This window comes from Triturus cristatus, chromosome 10 (genome assembly GCF_964204655.1).
Source record: "Triturus cristatus chromosome 10, aTriCri1.1, whole genome shotgun sequence".
Classification (NCBI taxonomy): domain Eukaryota; kingdom Metazoa; phylum Chordata; class Amphibia; order Caudata; family Salamandridae; genus Triturus; species Triturus cristatus.
The window spans coordinates 1,181,029,655-1,181,055,547 of record NC_140593.1 but is presented as its reverse complement, the minus strand read 5'-3'; the positions used below and the strand labels follow the sequence as shown (position 1 = coordinate 1,181,055,547).

The 25,893-nt window shown below is 46.6% G+C and overlaps 1 protein-coding gene across 1 annotated transcript in view; it reads right to left on the bottom strand.

The window, feature by feature from the left end:
* The window catches only part of LOC146796956 (anterior gradient protein 2 homolog), an 85,687-nt gene that overhangs the window by 40,149 nt on the left and 19,645 nt on the right, over positions 1-25,893 (bottom strand). The window contains exons 3-4 of the mRNA XM_085629583.1: positions 25,466-25,529; positions 1,929-1,981 (exon numbers count right to left, since the gene is read on the bottom strand). Coding sequence (XP_085485709.1) covers positions 1,929-1,981; positions 25,466-25,529 — 117 coding nt within the window. The remainder of the gene's footprint in view (positions 1-1,928; positions 1,982-25,465; positions 25,530-25,893) is intronic.

Genomic DNA, 25,893 nt, shown 5'->3' with positions numbered 1-25,893 from the left:
ATGGGCTATTGACATGAGTCACAAACAGACATTTTGTTGAAGAATTGTTACTCCCTGTTACTCTTGTTTATCTGAATATTGTTCTGTACCCTTAAACTGAATCTATTTGAGAATAAACCTTAACCAAAGAATACACCTGGAACTTGTTTTTGTTATTTATCTATTTTTTTTGTGATTAAGTAAATTGATTTTCAGGATTCATGTTTTTGAAGCCACTATTTGGGCACTCACAAGTGAAACTAAAAAGTATTCATTTGTTTTTGCATATCTAAATCAAATCTCTTGTAGGCACCTTTACTAGATAATATATTTTGTTACCCAAGCTCACAAGGGTTTATCGGGGTGCCCAATCAATATAAATAATACTTTTAGAAAGTTGGCATTTTCTTTTCACATCCATTTGGTGCCTGCAGCCTATATCATGTGACACATGACTAGGTGTAGCTGGCAGTTGGCCTTTGTGTGTTACTCCCAGACAGTGAGATGAAAGGGGAATAGGGTTGGCAGGGTGGACCATCTCTAACTTGATAGGGAGGCAGAGATATCATCTACCAACACTCACAACGGGTTTCACACTAGTCTTCGGTGAGCCAAGACAAGCTGGGCCTAGGGTAGTGAGGCAGAAAATTACAGACACCTCTGTAGGGGAGGACTCTAGAAGCTTCTCACTCTTCAAAGTGGGTACCAGGTGTAAGTAACAGACCCTCAGGCCCAACTTTTCAGATCACTTCTGGACCTGTGGAAGAATTAGAAGAAGGATTGCTGTGATACTCTGCAGCATGTAGGCCTGCTAGTCTGCTGGCCTGCTGCCTAAGTAAGAAGGGCTGGACAGGCATCTTGAACCTAGGTCCACCAGAGTGACCCCAAGGGCTAGTTGACTAGCCTCCTGATCAGGGCCACAGGGACAAAAAAGGCTCCAACCACTGTTAGCCCTCCACCTTGACTCTGCCTGCTGTGAGTCCTATTTCCCCACCAAATAGTGCCTTTCCAGTCTTGTACCCTTAGAAGTCGGTCTGAAGGTGCTCTGCCAGCCTATCAGTGGTCCCCATCAAGAACCAATGTAGCGTGATGCATCTCCTCGCAGCTCCACATCGGAATCACAGCTATGTGACACATCAGACACAGGACCTCGCATCACAGCCCTACAGCTCTTCATGACTGCCCCAACACGACGCATCCCTGATGCAGGATTTTGCATCATCTGCAATGATGCAAGACCTCGCCCCTGAACCGTGCTGATAGCTTCATCGACCTCGCCGGTGTGCGTAACATCTCGACATCAGACACCAGAGCTCGACACCCAGACCACAAGGTACTGCCTAGTGAGCTAAACCTGATCCTTTTATGCGGCCCGCGCTCCATCACAGTAGGTCTGAGCTTGTGGCTTTGTCCCTGCCCAGCATGACTAGATAACCACAATTGGCCAATTGTGCTTTGAAGCAATAGTCTTACTTAAATCTATAGAATTGCATATCTCTTGTTCCACTCATTTAATTTTGGCTGTATTGGTGTCAAATAATTTATTAAAATCCACTCTACTTTTCGAAATTGGTGTGGGATTTTTCTTGTGTTGTGTTTTCACTTTATTACTGTTGGAAGTGCTGCAAACATACTTCACACATTGCCTCTAATTTAAGCCTAACTATGTTAAGCTAAGCTACCAGATGGTTAAGCACAGGCTAATTTGGGGTGTCTTGTGTGTCACACTAATGGGAATTGTGGTTGCTGCTTGAGTAGGTTTTCAGCCCCCTTCAACCTGGAACCCAGTTTCCTACATGAGTTAATGACGGTTTACCTTTGCCTTCTTTGAAAGGTGTTCACTGCAAGACCAACCAACTTCCCTATGCTTGTGCACTGTGCAGAGAATCGTGGGATGCCATAGTCCCAGTTCTGATCTGTGAATGCCCTGACTCCAAGCCTTGCCTTACCTTGGCTGTGTTTGCAGTCTTCAAGATGGTGGATGATCATCAATGGCTTCTGGCTGAAAAGTAAGAAAGGTAGTGTGAATTGTGACAGGACAGCCAGGATAATTATGCCAGAGTGTATATAAAATCCACTGAATTGAGCTAATCTCTCTCTATATACCTACAATTTCATAAACAAGGGTTTTAAACAAGTAGGGGGTTTGTTTGAGATGGGGCTACAGGAGACTGCATTACACTAATGGTCTTAAGGAGGGCAGTCAAAGGTAGCACAGGATAGTGACAGTAAAGCGCAGATCAGCTTTGGAATTCTCAGTATCCAATATGACCTGCTGGACCTCATAGCACTCACCACATGGGCAGCAGATGTCCTTTAAATCATCTGCAGGTCCAGAGGAATTCAGACGTTCATGCAGATCAACACATGTTCTTCAAAACAATACAGGCTCCATCTAAAAAATGGTCCTAGATTCATACTCCCTTAGGGAGTTCCATTAATCAGAGAAGTAGGGAACAGGTTCCTATGAGGAGTAGTGGTACCATCTGCTTGGATCAACCTCTCTTGTATTTGCCCCGTTGAGATTTGTTTGCTTGGTATAGTTGCTCACTAGAGTTCTCTTGAGACTGTGACAGACAAGAGACATTCAGCCACACTGGGGGCACCTACAACAAAAACCAGAATGACCAGCTCCTGCCAGCTCCCAGTATGATCCAGCGGGTATACCGCAGTACAGAGAATAATGAAGGGTAGGTGTCCATGGGGGGTTTCTTGACCATAAGAGGATGGGCAGCGTTGGGGGTTGGCCATAGCCAGTTTGTTGACGCCCACACCATTGGCCATACACAGAAGAGGTTGGCTACCCATGTAGGGCTGGGCACAGGGCCTGGCTGCAGGCCAGTCCCAGTGTCCAGACCTCTACTGCTTACAGTCAAAAGGTATGTTTAATGAGGGAGTTGGGAGAATATGATCAAAAGCCTGAAATTCATTGAAAAAGCCAAGGTATAACTTGAGGTTATAGTTAAGTATGGTAATAATATCTAACTTTAAGTTTAAAAATCTTATAAATTCACTGTAAAAACAAACATTAAAATTATGTTGTAGTTAGGCTTTTTAATAGTATGGAAACTATCATTTTAAAACAAAACACTGAAATTCACCAGTTGAGGTTTACTGAGCTACCTATAACTTGTCCCCTTGCCATGCACTACTTATGACTTCACGCCATGAATGATGTAATATGTGCGGTTAAATGCAATGCACGGTGAGTAGTCTTTATATTATTCCAAGGCTTGACTCTAATGCCACCTTTGTGTGTGTGTGTGTGTTGCAACACTGTTTTTCAACACTGTGCACTCAGCGAAAATGTATTTAGTTGCAGATGAGGCTACATAGGCATATGGTACACTTTTTTGACTTGCTGGCTCATCATACTTATCATTGACATGTTTCTCTATGATGGGAAGCTTTTTGTTTTACCTGACTGAAGCGGTTTCTTTGAAATATAGTCATTTATATTCTGGGAAATAAAAAGCTGCTTTTTGTTAATTTATTGCTGATTGCTCTCTTAGAAACGACTCTGCTCTTGCATTTACAATAATTTAGATGACCATCCTAGCTCCACCCCAGACACAACGTTTGTGTAGTGATGGCCCTCACATCATGTTTGCCTCCTGCCTACAGAACACACAGAGAGGTGTGAGGCCTCAGCATTTGACTGTGATCAATAAAGACAAAAGGCTGGATCTCAACTAAAGAGTTCCCTTCACCTTGCACAAACAGATCATGCAGACCTAAACCTCTCCCTACAGTCTACTAAAGGGAAGTGCTTCAGAATTGTATTCACTGCCTCTTTCTAACAAAGTCTTCAATTAATTTATAAAGGGAGCCTGGTAACCTTCATCCTCATTTTCAGGGTCCGGACCCCCTCCTTTTAGCCACAAGAATTAAGGCAATACACTTCCAGTGTCTGAGGAAGATGCTCTTGCCCTCCATCTTTTGCCATGCCACAAACAAAGGCATCAAAAATGAATCTTTCTTTGCTTTCATTATTATACCTGTAAGGCACACTTGAAGATGGAAACCAACAGAAGGAGATTCTGCATATGCTGGAGTGTATAACTCCGATAAGCCAAAGGGCACGTTGCTGCGCACCCATCTGTCGCACTGCGAAATACTGGAGTGTATAACTCCAGCATTTGCAGAATCTCCTTCTCAATGTTTCCTCTTCTTAACCTTTCCTTTTTTCACATTGCTATGATCTTGAGGTTACTGCTACCTTTGAGCAGAACCTTAAATCTCTCCATATCTACATGTGTATGTGTCCATCCATCATATATGTTTCCAGACCCTGAGCTGGACAGCAGTCCTTGCTGGTGGAGTGAACTAGTTTTAGCCACGAAGACTGTTTGCCTAATTTTAGTGCCTATCAAAAGCAGCTAATGTATCACTTTCTTCAAGTGCAAATTATGCTGTTCCTTTCTACTGTCTTGTATTCCTAAAAGCAATGCTAGCTCAAAAAGCATCCATTACATTTCGAAATCTGGCTTAGGAAAGTGACCTTTGCTTGAAACATCTGAGTACTGCCTCTCCTTTTTTCTTTCAAATGTCCCTCTTATTCCTTTTCATCCTCTGCATACCTGCTCTCTTTAAGCACAACCTTCTCAAAGTCAGATGCATGTTTGCCTTAATCTATAGGATTGTTTTTGTGAAAACAACCCACTACTCATACCAAAAATCACAACCTCTCACCTTTGAAAGTCATACCTATGCAACATAACAATACCTAATCTCATGATCATCAACTTACATCATCAACCATCTCAATTAAAACTCCTGTACCCCTCCCCCACTAATGATCCAACCTTACTTCTATTAATTCAATCTACCACAAAGAGAGTGAAATCAATGCATGGAATGGTTTTCTCAAGTGTACAAGACTAAACCTAATAACCCCAAATAGCTAATAATATTGAAGTGACTACTAATACTAATCCTTATAACCGGAGCAGCCTGTTGTCAGTCATAAATCACTTCAATGCCTCGTAAGGGGTATTAAGTAATATATGAATGTGTGTGTGTGTGAGCAAGACCAGGCTTGGCCAAAATGCAAATTACTAATCCAAATCCAGTCATTGTATCAGAAGGGAAAGTGTTGGGCTTAAAACCCAACACCAGTCCAACAACGCGTCCCCAAAAGCAAGTCACTGTAATGACTTGCGTGGTAAAGGAAAGTTGGGGTAGTGACTGGAGTGTGGCTGGGACCAACGAAGGTTGGCGTACACACCGGCGGAGCGCGCCGGTACAGTCAATATCCAAATCCAAATAACGAAGTAACATACGCTCTCAGTAGAAATAGGCAGATACCAAAATGCTGGGTCCAAGTGTTTATTTCACACAATGCGTTTCGGCGGAAAGCCTTGTTCACGTGAACAAGGCTATCTGCCGAAACGCGTTGTGTGAAATAAACACTTGAACCCAGCATTTTGGTATCTGCCTAATTCTACTGAGAGCGTACGTTACTTCTTTATTTGGATTTGGATATATATATATATATATATATATATATATATATATATATATATATAAATAATCTACTGGCGGTCGCCAATAGATAGTTATAGTTAGGATCGTGTTTCCATAGGAAATCCGCAACATTCTATTTGGAATAACTTTGGCACCGATTGACGAATCCTCGCGAAATTTTCAAAATAGGTGGGGCGCTCCGCTCCACTCCTTCCCTGAAAGTCTCGGGGGGATTCGTCAAGCGGGGGCTGAGAAAAAGGGGGGTCCCAAAACACGTTTTCCCCATGCATTTTTCCATAGGACCTTTAGTCCAAGCTACGGCCCGAACGGCTGAACAGAATTACTTGAAATTTGGCAGAGAGGTAGTCCTCAGGTCAGGGATGTGCCTTTTGCAGGTCTGGTGTAAATCTGTTCAGTATTTCCTGAGAAAATAGCATTTAAAAGCATATAAATATCTATAAGCGCGCACCGTGCGCGTACGGTAAAACTTACCGTGCGCGCACCGTGCGCGTACGGTAAAACTTACCGTACGCGCACGCTGCTGTGCGCGAGCGCGATTCTGATTGGTTGTTAGATCTTAGTAAACATTCGAATCGGCCAAAACCAGGAAGTGTCGGCCGACATTTTGTCTCTCGCAGTCTGAGGGGGTGAAAAACAAAGGTGGAGAACGTGAAAAGGGGGCAGGGTGGACAATTCCTGACCCCCTAGCCTTTGTCAGGGGGTCCCAGAAGGACCCCCAAGGGCCAACATTTCTTTTAATTTTGTTTCGAAAAATCGCGGAGTGCGCGTAGCGTGCGCATACGGTAGAAATGGAAAAATTCTGCGAACTGCGTAACGTGGGCGTGCAGTGCGCAAAGCGCACTGCGCGCCCACAGCGCGCGCACGGAGTGCGAAGCGCACCGTGCGCGTACGGTACGCGCACGGTAAAAAAACCTTAAAAAAAAAAAATACATAACTTAGCATTTAAAAAACCTTGCAAATTCACTTAAAAAACCATAGGTTTCACACATGTTATAGTTAGTTGGACATTTCACTCGTGAAAAACCATTGAAATTCCCCCGTTATAGTTAGTGCAGGCAACTATAACTCACGCGACCGCAATCCTCTGCTGATGACGTCAGATATTACATCACTGATGACATATGTGTCTTTCTGAAAAAAAAATATTTGTAATATATGTATAGCTAAAAATTAATGGAAGAAGACATGGGTAAATAAGTGTCTAAATACAGTGATGTAATATCTGACGTCATCAGCAGAGGATTGCGGTCGCGTGAGTTATAGTTGCCTGCACTAACTATAACGGGGGAATTTCAATGGTTTTTCACGAGTGAAATGTCCAGCTAACTATAACATGTGTGAAACCTATGGTTTTTTAAGTGAATATAAATATATATATATATATATGCAAGGGTATTGTGTATGCGTCATGAGGCATGTGAGCAACATCTAACATTTCAATTGTTAATTGTCTATGAGAGACTGAGAACCTTTACAACAAGTAATGAAATGTTTACCATCAGGTGATAAATCATCCAAGACATGCTGTCATGGCCGTCAGGAAGAGAGGTATCATGACCTCAACCTAATGAGTCCTTCGTCGCTGCCCATGAGTTTATGTTCCTCCAACAGGATCTTGTGATTATGCATTTTAAATCTGTGTAATGCCGAATGCCGAGTCGATCAGTACTGAGAAAGGCTTGATGCCGAAATGCATTTGCTGAATAAATCCACCTGAAACGCGTCCCATGCGTGCTTTGCATCTTTCTTGGAGACTGAATATATATACATATATATATATATATATATATTCACTGAAAAATCCATAGGTTTCACACATGTTATAGTTAGCGGAAATTTTACTGATAAAAAACCAATGAAATTCCCCCGTTATAGTTAGTGCAGGCAACTATAACTCACGCGACCGCAATCCTCTGCTGATGCTAATACTGTATTTAGACACTTATTTGCCCATGTCTTCTTCCATAAATTTTTAGCTATACATATATTACAAATATTTTTTTTTCATAAAGACACATATGTCATCAGCAGAAGATTGCGGTCGCGTGAGTTATAGTTGCCTGCACTAACTATAACGGGGGAATTTCATTGGTTTTTTATCAGTAAAATTTCCGCTAACTATAACATGTGTGAAACCTATGGTTTTTTCAGTGAATTTGCAAGGTTTTTTAAATGCTAATTCCTAACTATAACGTGTGTGAAACCTATGGTTTTTTCAGTGAATTTGTAAGTTTTTTTAAATGCTAAGTTACTTTACGCCATTCGTGGCGTGCGCGCCCACTTAACGCGCGCGCGCACCCACTTAACGCAGTTCGTTCCGTGCGCGCACGGTGCACTTCCCGCACCGTGCGCGCACAGTGAGCACGCGGTGCGCTTTGCGCACCGCGCGCCCACTTTACGCAGTTAGTGCTGTGCACGCACGGTGGGCACGCGGTGCGCTACCATTTGCTCACGGGGTGGGGAGAGTGTGGATAATTTTTTTTTTTTAACATTTTTATACCGTACGCGTACGGTAAGCGTAATCGGCGAAATTAGCGAAAAAATAAAAATTCCGTTTTTTGCCTTGGGGGATCTTTGGGGACTCCCTCAACATGGCTAGGTGTTTTGGAGCTGTCCAAACAGCCCCTTTACATGTTTTTGTGCTTTGTATTTTAATCCACACTCTCAGTGCGAGAGAGAAAATGGCGGCCGCCGCTTCCTGGTTTCGGCCGATTCGAATGTTTACTAAGATCTAAGAGCCAATCAGAATCGCGCTCGCGCACGCCACCGTACGCGTACGGTAAGCGTACCGTAAGCGCACCGTAAGCTGGCTCAGATATATATATTGATTTAAAGGCTATTTTCTCAGAATCTACTGAACAGATTTATACCAAACCTACAAAAGGCACTTCCTTGACCTGAGGACTACCTCTCTGCCAAATTTCTAGTAATTCTGTTCAGCCGTTCGGGCTGTAGCTGTGTCTAAAGGTCCTATGGAAAAATGCATGGGAAAAACGCGTTTTGGGACCCCCCTTTTATCTCAGCCCCCGCTTGACGAATCCCCCCGAGACTTTCAGGGTAGGAGCGGAGCGTAGCGCCCCACCTATTTTGAAAAATGTGCGAGGATTCGTCGACCGGCGCCAAAGTTATTCAAAATAGAATGTTGCGGATTTCCTATGGAAACGTGGTCCTAACTATAACTACCTACTGGCGACCGCCAGTAGGTAATATATATATATATATATATATATATATATATATATATATATATATACATATATATATATATATATATATATATTTTCAACAATGTGATCCCTTACTCGACGCGCTCAACAGCTGGTGCTCCACGTAGGGGTCGGATCCAGACCCAGTATTAATAGAAGTCGAAGCAAAAGACGTGGCACTCAGGAACTGTATATTCAAAGCAATTTATTTAGCAACCTCCACCAACGCGTTTCAGCCCTTGGCTTTTCTCACGGTTAGTGAGTCCTTTGTCTCTTTCCTTATTTATACCCACTACAGCCTTACTGTTGCATTGTGGGATTTGTAGTAAATAATATGAATGTGCTTAAATTATATTAAAGAATAACGTAACACAGCTAGGCTTTTACATTTAAATTTGTACTGCTGGTATATATTGATTAACACCAGCAGGTGGATATAGTATTAAGCATGTAAGTGCATTGCTCATTAGGCCTGTATACACAAGTGATGCCTATCTCAATATGTTTCGCTGTAACCCGGTATAGTACCCAAGAGGTCACATTATCACTTGATATCCTTTGTATACTAAACAAATATGTTGTTTACAAGATTCGGGGCAGACTTACAAATTGTTCATTAGAACCTTAGAGATGTATGAAAAGTTCCTCATCATTATTGATGCCTCTCGGGGCTTTTGTTCTGAGTCTAATTATGTATCTAGATTCCATCTGTCGTAGTGATCTCGTTCGGTCTTCTCCTCTTTCCTGTGCCGGTGTCATGTAGATTCCATAATAACACATTTTTTGCCAATCTCCATCTTTGCATTTCTGCATGTGTTTTGCAGTGGCGTATGTCATATCCTTATTCTTTACAGCACGGATATGTTCCAATATTCGTTTTTTTAGAGTACAGGTTGTGCTGCCAATGTATTTCATACCGCAATCGCACTCTATAACGTAGACTACAAATCGTGAAGTGCAAAGGATACTTTGTTCAATGTTGGTGGTACTTCCATCAACTTCATCAAAGGTTTTCATGTTTTTACCAATCTTACAGGCTTTGCATGTATTGCACCTCCGGAATCCTTTTGCTTGATTAGTTAGCCAATTGCTTTTAGCTTTTTCTTGAAAGTGACTCGTTATTAACATATCCTGTAAGGATTTGGCTTTCCTGTATGTGACCGCTGGTCTTTCTCCTAGTATTTTGCCAATGTCCCCATCACCAGAGATGAGATGCCAGTATTTTTGTATTTTATTCAGTATCATGCCACTTTCCTTACTGTAGGTTGTTATAAACCTTGGTGCTTGTTGTTCTCCATTATCTTGCATCACATTTTTTGGAATTAGGATCTCTGTTCTTGATTTTTTATCCAGCGCTTCCTTACATTTTCTCAGAGTTCTTGTGTGGTATCCACGACTTCTTAGTCTGGCCATGGTTTCCGATATTTCCTTTTCAGCATCCTCTTCTTTTGAGCAATTGCGTTTCATTCGTATGAATTCGCCGTATGGGATGCTATTTTTCAGTGGAATTGGGTGGAAGCTTGTTCCATGTAGGATACTGTTGGTCGCTGTTTCTTTTCTAAACAGAGTTCTGCGAACTGCGTAACGTGGGCGTGCAGTGCGCGAAGCGCACTGCGCGCCCACAGCGCGCGCACGGAGTGCGAAGCGCACCGTGCGCGTACGGTACGCGCATGGTAAAAAAACCTTAAAAAAAAAAAAATACATAACTTAGCATTTAAAAAACCTTGCAAATTCACTTAAAAAACCATAGGTTTCACACATGTTATAGTTAGCTGGACATTTCACTCGTGAAAAACCATTGACATTCCCCCGTTATAGTTAGTGCAGGCAACTATAACTCACGCGACCGCAATCCTCTGCTGATGACGTCAGATATTACATCACTGATGACATATGTGTCTATCTGAAAAAAAAATATTTGTAATATATGTATAGCTAAAAATTAATGGAAGAAGACATGGGTAAATAAGTGTCTAAATACAGTGATGTAATATCTGACGTCATCAGCAGAGGATTGCGGTCGCGTGAGTTATAGTTGCCTGCACTAACTATAACGGGGGAATTTCAATGGTTTTTCACGAGTGAAATGTCCAGCTAACTATAACATGTGTGAAACCTATGGTTTTTTAAGTGAATATATATATATATATATATATGCAAGGGTATTGTGTATGCGTCATGAGGCATGTGAGCAACATCTAACATTTCAATTGTTAATTGTCTATGAGAGACTGAGAACCTTTACAACAAGTAATGAAATGTTTACCATCAGGTGATAAATCATCCAAGACATGCTGTCATGGCCGTCAGGAAGAGAGGTATCATGACCTCAACCTAATGAGTCCTTCGTCGCTGCCCATGAGTTTATGTTCCTCCAACAGGATCTTGTGATTATGCATTTTAAATCTGTGTAATGCCGAATGCCGAGTCGATCAGTACTGAGAAAGGCTCGATGCCGAAATGCATTTGCTGAATAAATCCACCTGAAACGCGTCCCATGCGTGCTTTGCATCTTTCTTGGAGACTGAATATATATACATATATATATATATATATATTTATATATATATATATGCATGCATATATTTTATTGAGGTTGGCAAGGTATTTGCGGTACCTTATATCTGAGTTCTAAAGATCCTCTCCAGTCAGTTTCAAATTCATCAAATTCTTTTCACAAAGCTTCAGTACTTCAAGGGGGTACTAGGTGTCTCTCTTGAGTCAAATCCATCTCAAGTCTCAACAGACCTGCAATACTTCAGTTCCTGACTAGAGGCTCCTCTTGAGTCAATGTCAAAGCCTGGAAATTCAGTCATGGGTTGCAATACCTTAAGTGGTTACTATGTGTCTGTGAGGATTTGGGTGTCTTATATGAGGGACCTTATTGTGGCTCATTTGTATCCCCTTTACTCAACCTTGGGTAGCTGTGTTTTGACCAGCAAGGCTTGAGAAAGGAACCTAGTATAAAGCATTTAACAGCACCAAAAAATGGAATAAGAAAGCGACATAACAAGAAAGAGGTACAACAACAATTTATAAACATATAGTATATTTTTATGATTTCTTGAGACTTCCTTCATCCAAATCCACCAGAGGGTTCCAAAGATTTAGATTTTTGTAGATAAAAATACTTTTGCATGCCACCGCAAACAAGCATTGTTCAAAAACAAAAGTTTGTAAACGTTTGAAAAGTTTGAAACCGTTTGTTTTGCAACTGTGCCGAACTCAGGCAACCAAATCCGAAAGGATGGAAGTCTAGTTTGCCAGTAGGGTTACTTTGGATAGTTACCGGGCCACCAGATCTTTTTCAAGTCTAGTTCCAGCCTTTATCAAACAACTGTTGCAGGCTACAGCGGAGTGGTCCTGATGCTGGGGATGCAGGATTAAAAGATGCTCAAAGATGCTACTTGTGCTTTGGGGTCGGCCAGGGTGACGTGTGTGTGATTCCTTGGTTCACGGGTGAGGTGTGGCAACTTTGGTCACTGAACTTGGGGTCCCACTATGTCCTCTTGGTGACAGTAAAAGGCCAGCTGCAGCTGAGCTACAGAACTCGCGATACAGAGGTCACAGCGAATATCCTTGGTGGGGGACAGTGTTCGCCTTGTGTGACCAATCTGGAATACAACACCGGTCCCCTGTCCAGGGCTTCTTCAGGTTTAATGTCCCTGGTGCTGTTCCAGGGGGCCAGACAACGATCCTTGAAGTCACTGCTTTGGTCTGGCACTGCGAATCAACTTTTTCTTGAGCCAGGCCCCACAGGCATAGTCCAAACTTCACTAGCCCAAAATGCAGCAGATGCAGTCCTCCTGAAGGTGCAGCCTCTCTTTGTGCAGTTTCAAGAGCAGCAGGCAAGTCCTTCTTTGGTCCTTTCTCCAAATCCAACGTGTACAAAGGTCTATGGTGCATGGGGTGCCATTTTATCTTGGGAAAGTGTCCCATGGGTACAGCACAGTCAGTAGCCAATAGGCTAGTAGGGCCCCTTCTATTTGGTGGCAAGGTTCCGGTGATGTGTGACATTTGGCAAGCCTGGAGTGCAATATTCTTGCATCTGTGAGGAGCTTGACAGCCAACCCCACAGATGTGGCTACCAAAGGGTTACAAACCCATGAGAAAACTGGTTTGGGGATGGGTGTCTCCTCTCTGTTCCTGTCTCCAACTTGTCTACATGAACAAAAGGCAGCCTGCTCGAGAGTGTTATCAGCATTTGCCCTTTGAAAGCGGCTTCCCCTTTGTAGATTGCTTTTTGGAGTAATACCCTGAGTGGGTTCCTGAGGGGGGGGGGTAACACCTCACCCTACAGCAACTGCCTTTATTCCTTAGTCTGGGAGCCGTTTACGCATTTCCCCTGACAGGCAGAAAGCTTTCTGTGCACCAGAGCCTGTCTGAGGCCACTGGACCAGCTAGGTCACAGAGTGGCAACTTTCTAAAATTTGCTGTACTTTAATTTGACATTTATTTCAACTTGGGCATCAAGTCAGATTTAATGCCACAATTAATTTTATACCCAACACTACCAAGTTACCCAGATTGGGATGCCAGCCAGTAACTCTGTGATAGCCAATGGGGCTCCTAACTTTTCCTCAGTAAAATGACAACTCTAGGAGTTTTGCTGCTAAGACATATATAAACCTATATGTCTTTCTTAACAAAACACATCTCCCTGCCATAGTACCCTACAGGCTTTTTTTAGGGAGAGTGGTGGCTTTGCCTTTAGTTTAAATGGCAAAGCCAAACTGGTTGTGTAAAAACTGCCTTTCCAATCTGCAGCGGCAGGCTGGGAGTCATTTTGTCATTTGTCACACTCAAAGTGGCACAAACAGTGCTGACGCCCTGGGTGGACAATGTGCCTTACATGCCCTTAGTAATCTGGATACCATATAGTAGGGGCTTACATGTAAGTCAGTGCTTGTCAATTGGGTACATCTGTTTCAGCATATCTTTTGTAATGGGTCAGAACTGAGATCTGGACAACAGGCCTCAGTGCATTCTGAGGGCAAATAGTGTGGTGAAACCTGCAAAAAGCCTGTTTCCTTACAGTGTCCCCCTTGAGTAAGATGAAAGTGCTTAAATGACCTTCACAATGCTGAGAGGGTGTGGCTTCAACATATAAAAGAATCAGTCATAATTTATGTTGGAAAACCACTCCCACACTAGAAGGGGTGGTGGTGGTCTTCCGGACACACTGTGGTAGCTTGGCTCGAGTGGTCAGGAATCAGGCTCCGTGCTAAGCATACAACATACCCAAACAATAACCATGCGTGCATCCGTTCCAAAAACGACTCTACACCGTAAAAATTATGAAAATATCTTTCTTTATCTTCTTTTTCTCTTAGTTGCTGATTGGAGAAAATAAATAACAATCACAATATACAAACTTTTAGAAAGTGCAGGTCAAATAAATACTGGCTTAATGATTCAATAAATAGGGGTGATCATAAATACTGAAGGCATAAATAAAAGTGCAATACAGACAGGCAATTAAATATTCTGAGGCAATAAATACTGTAACCAATAAATATTGTGCATCAATAAATACTGTGGACCAATAAATACAGTGGAACAATAAATAGGTTAAATACAATAAATACAATGCCCCTAATAAATACTTAAAAGCTGACAGTGACACTCATGAAATCAGATCACTTTTGATTCCTAAGGGCTGATTTGGCCCAGGCACAGCTTGTGGGGATGTGGAAGGCTTGAGGGTGTCTACTCCCTGGCTTGGTCAAGGCTGAGGCCTAAACTGAGGTAGATAAAGGGGGGAAATACCAGAGACCTGGCTCTCTCTCTCCACACAACCTCTCTAGATTAGTCCCAGTTCACCCCTGGCACAGTCAGGTTGGTTTCAGCACCTCCCTAGCCCCTTGGAGCAGTCTCTCAGGTCTCCACAGGGCCTTAGGCGCCCTCTACTCCACTTACTGCCCTTTTTCTGATGCTCCGACGCCGCTGGAGTCGTGTCGACGCCGTGAGGCGGTTCCGGTTCGATGTCGGCGGCCTCGGCACAATGTCAGTTCTTGACGACGCCGGTAGGCGGTTCCGGTTTCGATGTCGGCGGCCTCGGTTCGATCTCGACCTCCGATTCGATGGCGTCGGGCAGTCTTTTCTCGATGTCGACTTCGGGCGGCTCCGGTCCGATGGCGACCTCGGATACGATGACGTCGGCCGGCCTGGCCTCGATGTCGACTTCCGGCGGCTCCGGAGTGCGATCCTCACTCCCGACCTCCGGTGCTCCTCTCCTTAGGTTTCCGGCGACTCCGGAGTGCGACCTCCACTCCCGACCTCCGGCACGATTCTCACAGGTTCCGGCGACTCCGGAGTGCGATCCTCACTCCCGACCTCCGTTACACTTCACCTCGGTCTCCGACGACTCCGGAGGGCGGACTTCACTCCTCCGATGACGCCGCTCACTCGACCTCGGGTGACTTCCTCCTCGACCTCTGGTATTCCTCACGACCTCTGACGGCGCCCTTTCTCGACCTCTGGCGGCTCCGGGTACGACGTCGGCTTTTCCAGTCAGCGCCGCTTCTCCACCTCGGGCTCCAGGTCTTAGGCTACTCGACGTCGGACTTCAGGGAAACCAGCTTCCAGGTCAGGATCTTGCTGTTCTCTTGTTTCTAAGGCCTGTTCCTGCTGTCCAGGTCCTTAGGACGGTTTTTCTGGCTTCTTCCCACACAGGGCTCTAGGCTGGGCTCCGTCAGTAGGGACTAGTATCAAGGGTGGGTTTATGGACCCCACTCCAGGCACAAGTTTCCACCCCTGCTGCTTCACTCCTTCCTCCTTCAAGTTTCTGCTGCTCACTCTTCACCAGTCAGGTGCCAACTGCCAGCTCCAACTGCCAACTCTCTCTCTTAGCTTCCCAACATTCCAAACCGCCTCCAACTGTCACAGGGTTCTGGAATGTTCTGGAAGGTGCTGGTAGGTTCCAGTGGATGCTGGTGATGTCACAGGTGGCCACCATTTTGTGCTCCAGGCCCTCAGACAGAAGTTTCAGGGGTAGCTAATATGGCTCCCTGAATCTGCAGCAACACGAAAAAGTCTGGTGGTTCCCAAAAAGGAAAAATTCAAACAGGGTTTGAGGCAAAAGTGGGACAAAATAAATAATGATGAGGAGGGACCACCCAAAGGGCTGACAGGTCTAACACGTGTCCCCCCCAGCTGAAAGTGGGGAGAGCTACCCAACCCCTTGGGAGTTCTCATCACTAAGGCGGAAATACCTTGAGAGACCGTCTGCATTGGCGTGGTCCACTCCAGGCCGATGTTCCACCTGAAAGTCCATTCCCTGTAGGGAAATAGACCACCTCAACAACTTGGGATTCTCCCCCTTCATTTGCATTAGCCAACGAAGGGGTCTGTGGTCGGTCTGAACCAGGAAGTGCGAGCCAAACAGGTATGGCCGCAACTTCTTCAGAGCCCATACCACTGCAAAGGCTTCACGCTCTATTGCACTCCACTTCTGTTCCCTGGGAAGTAGTCTCCGGGATAGGAAGACCACGGGTTGATCCAGACCCTCTTCGTTGAGTTGCGATAACACTGCCCCAATGCCATGTTCTGATGCATCTGTCTGGACAATGAACTCCTTGGAAAAGTCTGGGGCCCTTAAGACCGGGGCCTCGCACATGGCTTTCTTCAATCTCTCAAAGGCTTGCTGACAAGCCTCCGTCCAGACTACCCGTCGAGGTTGTTTCTTGGACGTGAGCTCCGTGAGGGGGGCTACGATGGTACCGTACCCCTTCACGAAGCGGCGGTAGTATCCCGTGAGGCCCAAAAATGCTCGGACCTCAGTCTGAGTCTTGGGGGGTTCCCAGGCCATGATGGCCTCGATCTTCGCCTGGAGGGGTTGCACCGCTCCCCTACCCACCAAGTGTCCAAGGTACACTACCGACCCCTGCCCGATCTGGCACTTGCTGGCCTTGATCGTCAATCCAGCTTGTCTCAGGGCCTGGAGAACAGCTTGCAGGTGACGCAAGTGATCCTCCCAGCTGTTACTGAAGACAGCTATGTCATCCAGATAAGCAGCAGAGAACCTCTCCATTCCGGTGAGGATCTGGTTTACCAGGCGCTGAAACGTGGCAGGTGCGTTCTTGAGCCCAAAGGGCATCACACAGAACTGGTAGTGGCCATTGGGCGTGGAGAAGGCTGACCTTTCCCTTGCTCCATCAGTCAAAGAGATCTGCCAGTACCCTGAAGTAAGGTCCAAGGTACTTAGATATTGGGCAGCTCCCAGCCGGTCAATCAATTCATCCGCCCTAGGGATCGGATGAGCATCAGTTTTGGTCACTGAATTCAGTCCCCGATAGTCCACACAGAACCTCAGTTCTGGTTGGGCACCCGGTGGTGCAGCTTTTGGTACTAGTACCACCGGACTGGACCAGGGGCTGCTAGAAGGTTCGATCACTCCTAGCTCCAGCATCTTAGTGACTTCACTATGAATGCTGGCCTTCACCTTGTCTGACATCCGGTAGATCTTGGACTTCACAGGTGGGCTGTCTCCTGTGTCCACGTCATGGACGCACAGGTGAGTCCTACCCGGGACAAGGGAGAACAACGAAGAGTACTGCCCCAGGACCTGGCGACAGTCCTCCTGCTGTTCAGGAGTTAGAGATGGGGAGAGAATCACTCCCTCCACCGACCCATCCTTTTCTTGAGACGCAAACAGATCAGGGAGAGGCTCGCTTTCCACGTCCTCTCCTCCGTCAGTCACCATCATCAAGATGACTTCGGGCCTCTCGTGGTGGGGTTTGAGGCGGTTGGCATGCAGCACCCGCAGGGGCTGACGAGGGGTCTTCAGGTCCACCAAGTAGGTAGCCTTACCCTTCTTCTCCAACACCTCAAAGGGTCCTGACCAGCGATCCTGGAGGGCACTAAGCTCTCCCGGTTCGATCACCCACACCTTCTGGCCAGGCTCCAACTCCACCGGGTGAGCATTGTGGTCATACCACGCCTTCATCACTGCTTGGCTGGCTTCCAAGTTGTCAGAAGCTTGCTTCCACAACTTAGCCATTTGGCTCCGGAAGGCCAGCATGTAGCTCACCACATCCTGGGGAAGCTTTCTGGGAGTTCTTTCCCATCCGTCTCTCACCAGGTTGAGAGGTCCACGTACAGGGTGCCCATACAGAAGCTCGAAGGGGCTGAAGCCCACTCCCTTCTGTGGCACTTCCCTGTAGGAAAAAAGTAAACAGGGCAGGAGGACGTCCCATTTCCTCCGCAGGCTTTCAGGCAGACTTCTGATCATGCCCTTCAAGGTTTTGTTAAACCTCTCCACCAGACCATTGGTCTGGGGGTGGTAAGGAGTTGTGAACCGGTAGGTCACTCCACACTCCTTCCACATGGCCCGCATGTACGCTGACATGAAGTTGGTCCCCCTGTCGGACACAACTTCCTTGGGAAAACCCACTCGGGTAAAGATTCCCATCAGGGCCCTTGCCACAACAGGTGCTGTTATGGTCCTCAGAGGTATTGCCTCTGGGTACCGTGTGGCATGATCCACCAGAACCAGGATAAACCTGTGACCAGCTGATGTTGGCGGATCTAATGGACCCACAATGTCGATGCCCACCCTTTCAAAGGGGGTGCTAACGACAGGAAGTGGTTCCAGGGGAGCTTTCAGCTTCACCCCTGTTTTCCCACTGGCTTGGCAAGACACACATGTCCGGCAGTAGGTATCGGACGACACTTTCATCTGAGGCCAATAAAAGTGTGGGACAAGACGGGCGAAGGTCTTGTCTTGCCCCAGGTGTCCTGCCAATGGTATCTCGTGAGTCAACTCCAGAAGGAAGGCTCGATAACGTTGAGGGACTACCAAGGCTCGTGACGATCCATGTAGGGGTGCCTTGGGTTCACTGTAGAGGAGGCCATCCTCCCAGTAAACACTGTAGTTCCCTTCAACGTTCCCTGCTGCCTGGGCTTCGGCCTGTCGCCTCAGCCCCTCAAGGGTAGGGCACTCCCTCTGGCCCTGGCAGAATTCCTCCCTGGACGGGCCTCCCTCCACGTGCCACTCGGCCGGGATGGGTAGGTCCTCCAGGTTGGTAACGTCCCCCACCGCAGACTCCTGGTCCACCAGCTCCGGTGGCCTATCCGTCCTACGGGGTGGGGACGCCGAGGCAGGCTCCTCCTGTCCTCGGTTCTCCCCTTGACTGGCAGCTGGCTGGGCCTTTGTTCCAGGCTCCAGCCGAAATGAACTCCCTCTTCGGGTAGTTGCGGACCTTGTGCTAACACAGGCCCAGTCAGGTGTACCCAGCATCTCAGTGTGAGTCCGGTATTCCACCTCCTTCCAAGCGTTGTGCTCCACGTCATTCCCCAGCAGACAATCGACTGGCACGGCAGGGCTTACGGCAACTCGAAGTGAACCTGCAACCCCCCCCCATTCAAAGGGAACCTCGGCCACTGGATAGTGGCCTGTTCTGCCGTCAGCCATCGCGGCTGGGTGGAGTACATCGGGAATTACCTGCTCTGGAGACACCAGTTGGCTACGCACCATAGTCATACTGGCTCCTGTGTCTCTCAGAGCCTCCCCTCTTTGGCCGTTGATGGTGACCCACTGCCCATACTTTGCAGTATTTGCGGGCACCTGGATCTTAGGAACCATCTCCCGTTCTCCCAGGGACACTAAAGTGACACCCGCCCACTCCCTTCCCTTAGTTAAGGGCATCTCCTCCCCGAGCACTACACTAGCTACTCCGGGGGTCTTTCCTCCAGTGGGAGGGGGTGGTCGTTTCAAGCACTTCGGATCTCCTTTATAGTGTCCAACGCCACCGCACTCATAGCAATGGACAACCCTTGGCTGCTGACTCTGGCCAGGATTAGGGTTTCTGGGTGGGTTAGCCCTAGGGGTGAATCCTGTTCCCTTCCCTTGGAAGTTATTTTGGGGGCCTTTGGAGAACTCCTTTTTCCTTTCCCCTCCCTCTTTCTTCTGGGGGGCGCCCTGTCCGGCCTTTTGAGTATCCCCTCCAGTCCCCCTTGTGGACACCCGGGTACTAGCCCAAATGTCCGCCTCCTCAGCAAGCTTCCGGGGACTGGTCAGCTTGCTATCCACCAGGTGTTGCCGCAGTTCAGGGAAACATTTCTCGAGCAGGTGTTCCTTCAGTACTAGGTCAAACAACCCCTCGTAGTTCCTCACTTCACTGCCCTGAATCCAACCTTCAAGTGCCTTCTTTGCATAGTCCAGGAAGTCCACCCAATTCTGTGTGCCCAGTTTGTGACTACCCCTGAACTTCTGTCTGTACTTTTCGGGTGTTAGTCCAAACTTCCTTATGAGCGCCAGTTTCATGGTGGGGTAGTGGGTCTGCTCATCCTCTTCGAGGGCCAATAAAGCATCCCTACCAGCTGGAGGCATGTACTTGTACAATCCCCCCCCCCAGTACTTCTCTGGAACCCCATGGGCCCTCAACGAGACCTCATAGGCCGCTAGCCACTTGGCGATATCGTCGCCCACTCCATAGCTAGCTACTATGTCCTTTGGCAGGTATGGTTTAGGTTCCCTGGTGATCTCTTGGGTTTGGCTGCCACCATTAGGAACAGGTTGTGCCCCGATTCTTAGGATCTGAAGCTCTATCTCTTTCAGCCTTATCTCATGAGCCATCCTCTGTTTCTCCTTCTCATGAGCCATCCTCTGTTCCTCCTTCTCCTTCTCCAGCCTTGCTAAGTCCCATGTGAGCTGTCTCTTCTCCCTCCGGTCTGTTAACTCCACTTCAGATAAGCCACCACTAGAGACAGTGCTGCCCTTCCTAGAAGGTGTCCTGGGCCCCGCTGACAGGTTCCCCACCTCAGGTTGGTACATCTCAGCCCCCTCGGTGTCAGGCTCTCCATCCCTGTCTTCCTCCTCAGCCTTGCTTTCTCGGCGTGCCTCCCCCCAAGCCCTTAAGCTGGTTTGGAGTGCACCCTTCTTTGCTCCTGGGGGACAATACACCCCCTCCCGCTGGCAAAACTCCCTGAGTTGGGCCACAGTGTACGTTTCTAGATTTTCTAGTACAAACTCCATCTCGCCCACTCAGGTTAGAGGACAGGTTTTGTGCAGTAACTATGCAGGGGGGTACCTTTAATAATACCTCCTCCCACCACCAGAGTAAATTTGGAAAAAACAAAAACCCACAATTAGGAAGGCCGCTTTGAGAAAACTCCCGGTGTAGGCCTATGGACTACCCACAGTTATTGTCGAGTATACGTAGGCACAGCTCTATCCCACCACTGAACACCAATTTATGTTGGAAAACCACTCCCACACTAGAAGGGGTGGTGGTGGTCTTCCGGACACACTGTGGTAGCTTGGCTCGAGTGGTCAGGAATCAGGCTCCGTGCTAAGCATACAACATACCCAAACAATAACCATGCGTGCATCCGTTCCAAAAACGACTCTACACCGTAAAAATTATGAAAATATCTTTCTTTATCTTCTTTTTCTCTTAGTTGCTGATTGGAGAAAATAAATAACAATCACAATATACAAACTTTTAGAAAGTGCAGGTCAAATAAATACTGGCTTAATGATTCAATAAATAGGGGTGATCATAAATACTGAAGGCATAAATAAAAGTGCAATACAGACAGGCAATTAAATATTCTGAGGCAATAAATACTGTAACCAATAAATATTGTGCATCAATAAATACTGTGGACCAATAAATACAGTGGAACAATAAATAGGTTAAATACAATAAATACAATGCCCCTAATAAATACTTAAAAGCTGACAGTGACACTCATGAAATCAGATCACTTTTGATTCCTAAGGGCTGATTTGGCCCAGGCACAGCTTGTGGGGATGTGGAAGGCTTGAGGGTGTCTACTCCCTGGCTTGGTCAAGGCTGAGGCCTAAACTGAGGTAGATAAAGGGGGGAAATACCAGAGACCTGGCTCTCTCTCTCCACACAACCTCTCTAGATTAGTCCCAGTTCACCCCTGGCACAGTCAGGTTGGTTCCAGCACCTCCCTAGCCCCTTGGAGCAGTCTCTCAGGTCTCCACAGGGCCTTAGGCGCCCTCTACTCCACTTACTGCCCTTTTTCTGATGCTCCAACGCCGCTGGAGTCGTGTCGACGCCGTGAGGCGGTTCCGGTTCGATGTCGGCGGCCTCGGCACAATGTCAGTTCTTGACGACGCCGGTAGGCGGTTCCGATGTCGGCGGCCTCGGTTCGATCTCGACCTCCGATTCGATGGCGTCGGGCAGTCTTTTCTCGATGTCGACTTCGGGCGGCTCCGGTCCGATGGCGACCTCGGATACGATGACGTCGGCCGGCCTGGCCTCGATGTCGACTTCCGGCGGCTCCGGAGTGCGATCCTCACTCCCGACCTCCGGTGCTCCTCTCCTTAGGTTTCCGGCGACTCCGGAGTGCGACCTCCACTCCCGACCTCCGGCACGATTCTCACAGGTTCCGGCGACTCCGGAGTGCGATCCTCACTCCCGACCTCCGTTACACTTCACCTCGGTCTCCGACGACTCCGGAGGGCGGACTTCACTCCTCCGATGACGCCGCTCACTCGACCTCGGGTGACTTCCTCCTCGACCTCTGGTATTCCTCACGACCTCTGACGGCGCCCTTTCTCGACCTCTGGCGGCTCCGGGTACGACGTCGGCTTTTCCAGTCAGCGCCGCTTCTCCACCTCGGGCTCCAGGTCTTAGGCTACTCGACGTCGGACTTCAGGGAAACCAGCTTCCAGGTCAGGATCTTGCTGTTCTCTTGTTTCTAAGGCCTGTTCCTGCTGTCCAGGTCCTTAGGACGGTTTTTCTGGCTTCTTCCCACACAGGGCTCTAGGCTGGGCTCCGTCAGTAGGGACTAGTATCAAGGGTGGGTTTATGGACCCCACTCCAGGCACAAGTTTCCACCCCTGCTGCTTCACTCCTTCCTCCTTCAAGTTTCTGCTGCTCACTCTTCACCAGTCAGGTGCCAACTGCCAGCTCCAACTGCCAACTCTCTCTCTTAGCTTCCCAACATTCCAAACCGCCTCCAACTGTCACAGGGTTCTGGAATGTTCTGGAAGGTGCTGGTAGGTTCCAGTGGATGCTGGTGATGTCACAGGTGGCCACCATTTTGTGCTCCAGGCCCTCAGACAGAAGTTTCAGGGGTAGCTAAAATGGCTCCCTGAATCTGCAGCAACACGAAAAAGTCTGGTGGTTCCCAAAAAGGAAAAATTCAAACAGGGTTTGAGGCAAAAGTGGGACAAAATAAATAATGATGAGGAGGGACCACCCAAAGGGCTGACAGGTCTAACATCTTTCCATTTTGAAATTATGCTTATAAAATGTAATAAGGTAATCCCAATGTTATCTCCTGGGAGTTATGGGCATTGCAGTAGTAAAAAACGAATTTAAGGGTTTTTCACTACCAGGACATGTAAAAGTTAAAAGTACGTGTCCTGCTTTTTAAATATACTGCTCCCTGCCCCCTGTCCTGTCCAGGGCCTACCCTAGGGTGACGTACATGTATTAAAAATGAAGGTTTGGGCCTGGCAATAGGTATATCTTAGGGGGTCTTAGGGAATTTAAAGACCTGCCACGGGTTTAGTCCCTAATCTAAAAATGTCAACAAAGAGAAGGACCCGGGGGTCTATATACTAACTACCAGTCTGTACTAAGTGCGCATACAATGATCATGAAAATATAACTATCCCAAAAAAACTGTAGAATAGAAACACAGCCGTTATGAGTAGTTGGATTCCCATCAAAATCGCAAACTTGATCAATCTTATCATCTGGGTATCCAGCCTTCCATCCACTTCTCCTCTTGATCAATGAGGATTCAGCTGTGGATTATATCATAAAGGGGGTCTTCAAAAGAGACTGCAACGAAAGGGATAGATCAAGTGCAAAAAGACCCTATCAAAAATGGTCTTACAAAAAGATGTTATGATGGGAATGTTGAGTGCAGTGCAAAGGTGTAAGTGCAGATTAAAAAAGGATTTATAGCAGAGAAAGAATTTATTGAAGTATCTGGTTATAATCCTCATTAAAAACAGTGGATCCAGGCAGTTTCATACATCACCGCCTGTCTTATACGGTCAACATGTTTCAGCCTGCGGGACTATTTACCCTGGCTTTCATCAGACCCTTCTTGTTGTGTTGCTACTGCATCGGTGTTTACTGTGTACTAAGTGCAAACAAAAATATTTTTTTAATTTTCTTTTTCAAGGAATGTTTCATCAATGTGCAGATTGGAATAAATACAATTTCACCTATCGAGTGTGTATCCTCTGTATCCACAAAGTGTGAATATACCCGTGGGATACGAGGAATGGGCCTTACCTCGCCTGGAACACAGCTCAGGTATAAGAGGCCACGCTCTCTCCGTCGTTACCCCGCACTATGACCAAGCTGTGGGTGGAGGTATATCTTGCCAGGTTGATATAGCAGTTTTAAAACTGCACACACAGGCTCTGGAATGGCAGGCCTGAGACATGTTTAAAGGGCTACTTAAGCACAATCAGTGCTGCAGGCCCACTAGTACTTACACAACAGGACAACCCAATGTTCCGCCAGGGAACTCGGTTATCAACATACAGGAAGAATATGTTCCTGGAGCAATTGTTTCTGCTATATTACAACATATGATGGTCACTTGATCCAACCGTACAAAGCAGAGTATGAAACATTCGCATTGCTATCACAAAATTATTTATATTTTAAAACATATAGTATATTGTATACAGTCAAGAAAGCATATAATATAGACGGAAACAACACTGATGCCACCCATCTGATCACATCATCTGATCACATCCACAGGACCGCCACCAGCAGGCAGATCCTTCTCCTACCTCGCGGCCAAGACGTGGAACACCGTCCCCACACAGCTGCGGCAGACCCAGGACCTGCTGACCTTCAGGAAACATCTCAAGACCTGGCTGTTTGAGCAGTAGCTGCACCCCCACCTCCGCTCAGCGCCTTGAGACCATCACGGGTGATTAGTGCGCTCTACAAATACTTTGATTGATTGATTGATCAATATTACTTGAACAAATACAAGGATCATTAGGAAGCGTAAAGTCCTCTTAACCATGTAGGTTAATAAATCCTGAGTTGCATCTGTTTTTTTATTGATTCCAGCAATGATGTGAACTGTAGAGTGATGCAATCATATAATTATGGTTATACAGGTAGACCCATCAACATGTTGGTCTCTTCTGCCACACGTTCCCAGGGACCATCATCAGGACTGGGTTTTCACTGTGCCTAAAGCACTCAAGTACCAGCGCGCTGCGCTTTCTACGTTGGGTAAACATATTAATCCGCAGGTAGACGCTGTGTGTAATGCGCCAAGTAGTTTCTACTGCCCCATATAAATCCTAGAACAATTGGTACAGTCCAGTGACAATTTGAAACACTGCCCTTGCTTAGTCAGTGCCTTTGTATCAGGCTAACTGTGGGGAATTTTTTGGTGTATCGAGAGCAATTGTTGCTAATTCAAGGAGGTAAGGCAAGTCGAAGGATGAATTCTTAATTTCTCAGTTCCCTTAATCGTGGAGTCGGTTGTCTAATTCTGTGGGAGCTCTTCTTCACCCATGCCCTTCTCTCCTTCTCCACACCTTGATGCCCTTTTGTCCCCCTCCCCCTCTTTGTCTCTCCATACATCAGGTGTCTAGGGGAAAGATGTAACCAAGGTCACAGTGGCTGCAAGGCCCTGTGGATATGCATGCTATGCAACACAAAAGAGTGTGGGAAAGAGCGTGTGACAATCAGTCGTCAAGGTTTGATGGCTTCCCAAGCGGAGTCAACCCTTTCAGCCATCTTGGAACCTCTCAAGATATTCTTCAGACATTAAATTATTCTGGATACGCATTGTGTACTAAGGGTAAGGGTGGTTACCTGGTCTGGCTTCGGTGAAGAGCCTCCTCATAGGTCTGGGTCCAGTACAGATTGTCTCCCCACCCTAGAGGAGACAAGATTGGAGACGAGAAGAATTAGCGGTGGCTTTCAAGATAGATCAAACCATGGAAAAACAACACTGACAGAAGAAGAAGCGAGGTTAAGACTACACTTCAGCTCCATCTTATTGGGTACATTTGCCCCCCACTTGCTAAGGTTTTAATGAATTGTCACTGATGGGTATTTTCAGTAACCAGGGGGTGTGTGGGCTTGTCGCTCCAGTGGACATTTGACAATCATTTCCTAATCTTGAACCACCATCACAAAAAGCAAAGATTATGGTTTTCTCAGGTCTCAGCTGAGGCACCAAACATGAAATGGGAAAGTAGGTCAGACGTGGAATAGTAGGATGAATGCTGAGGAAACCG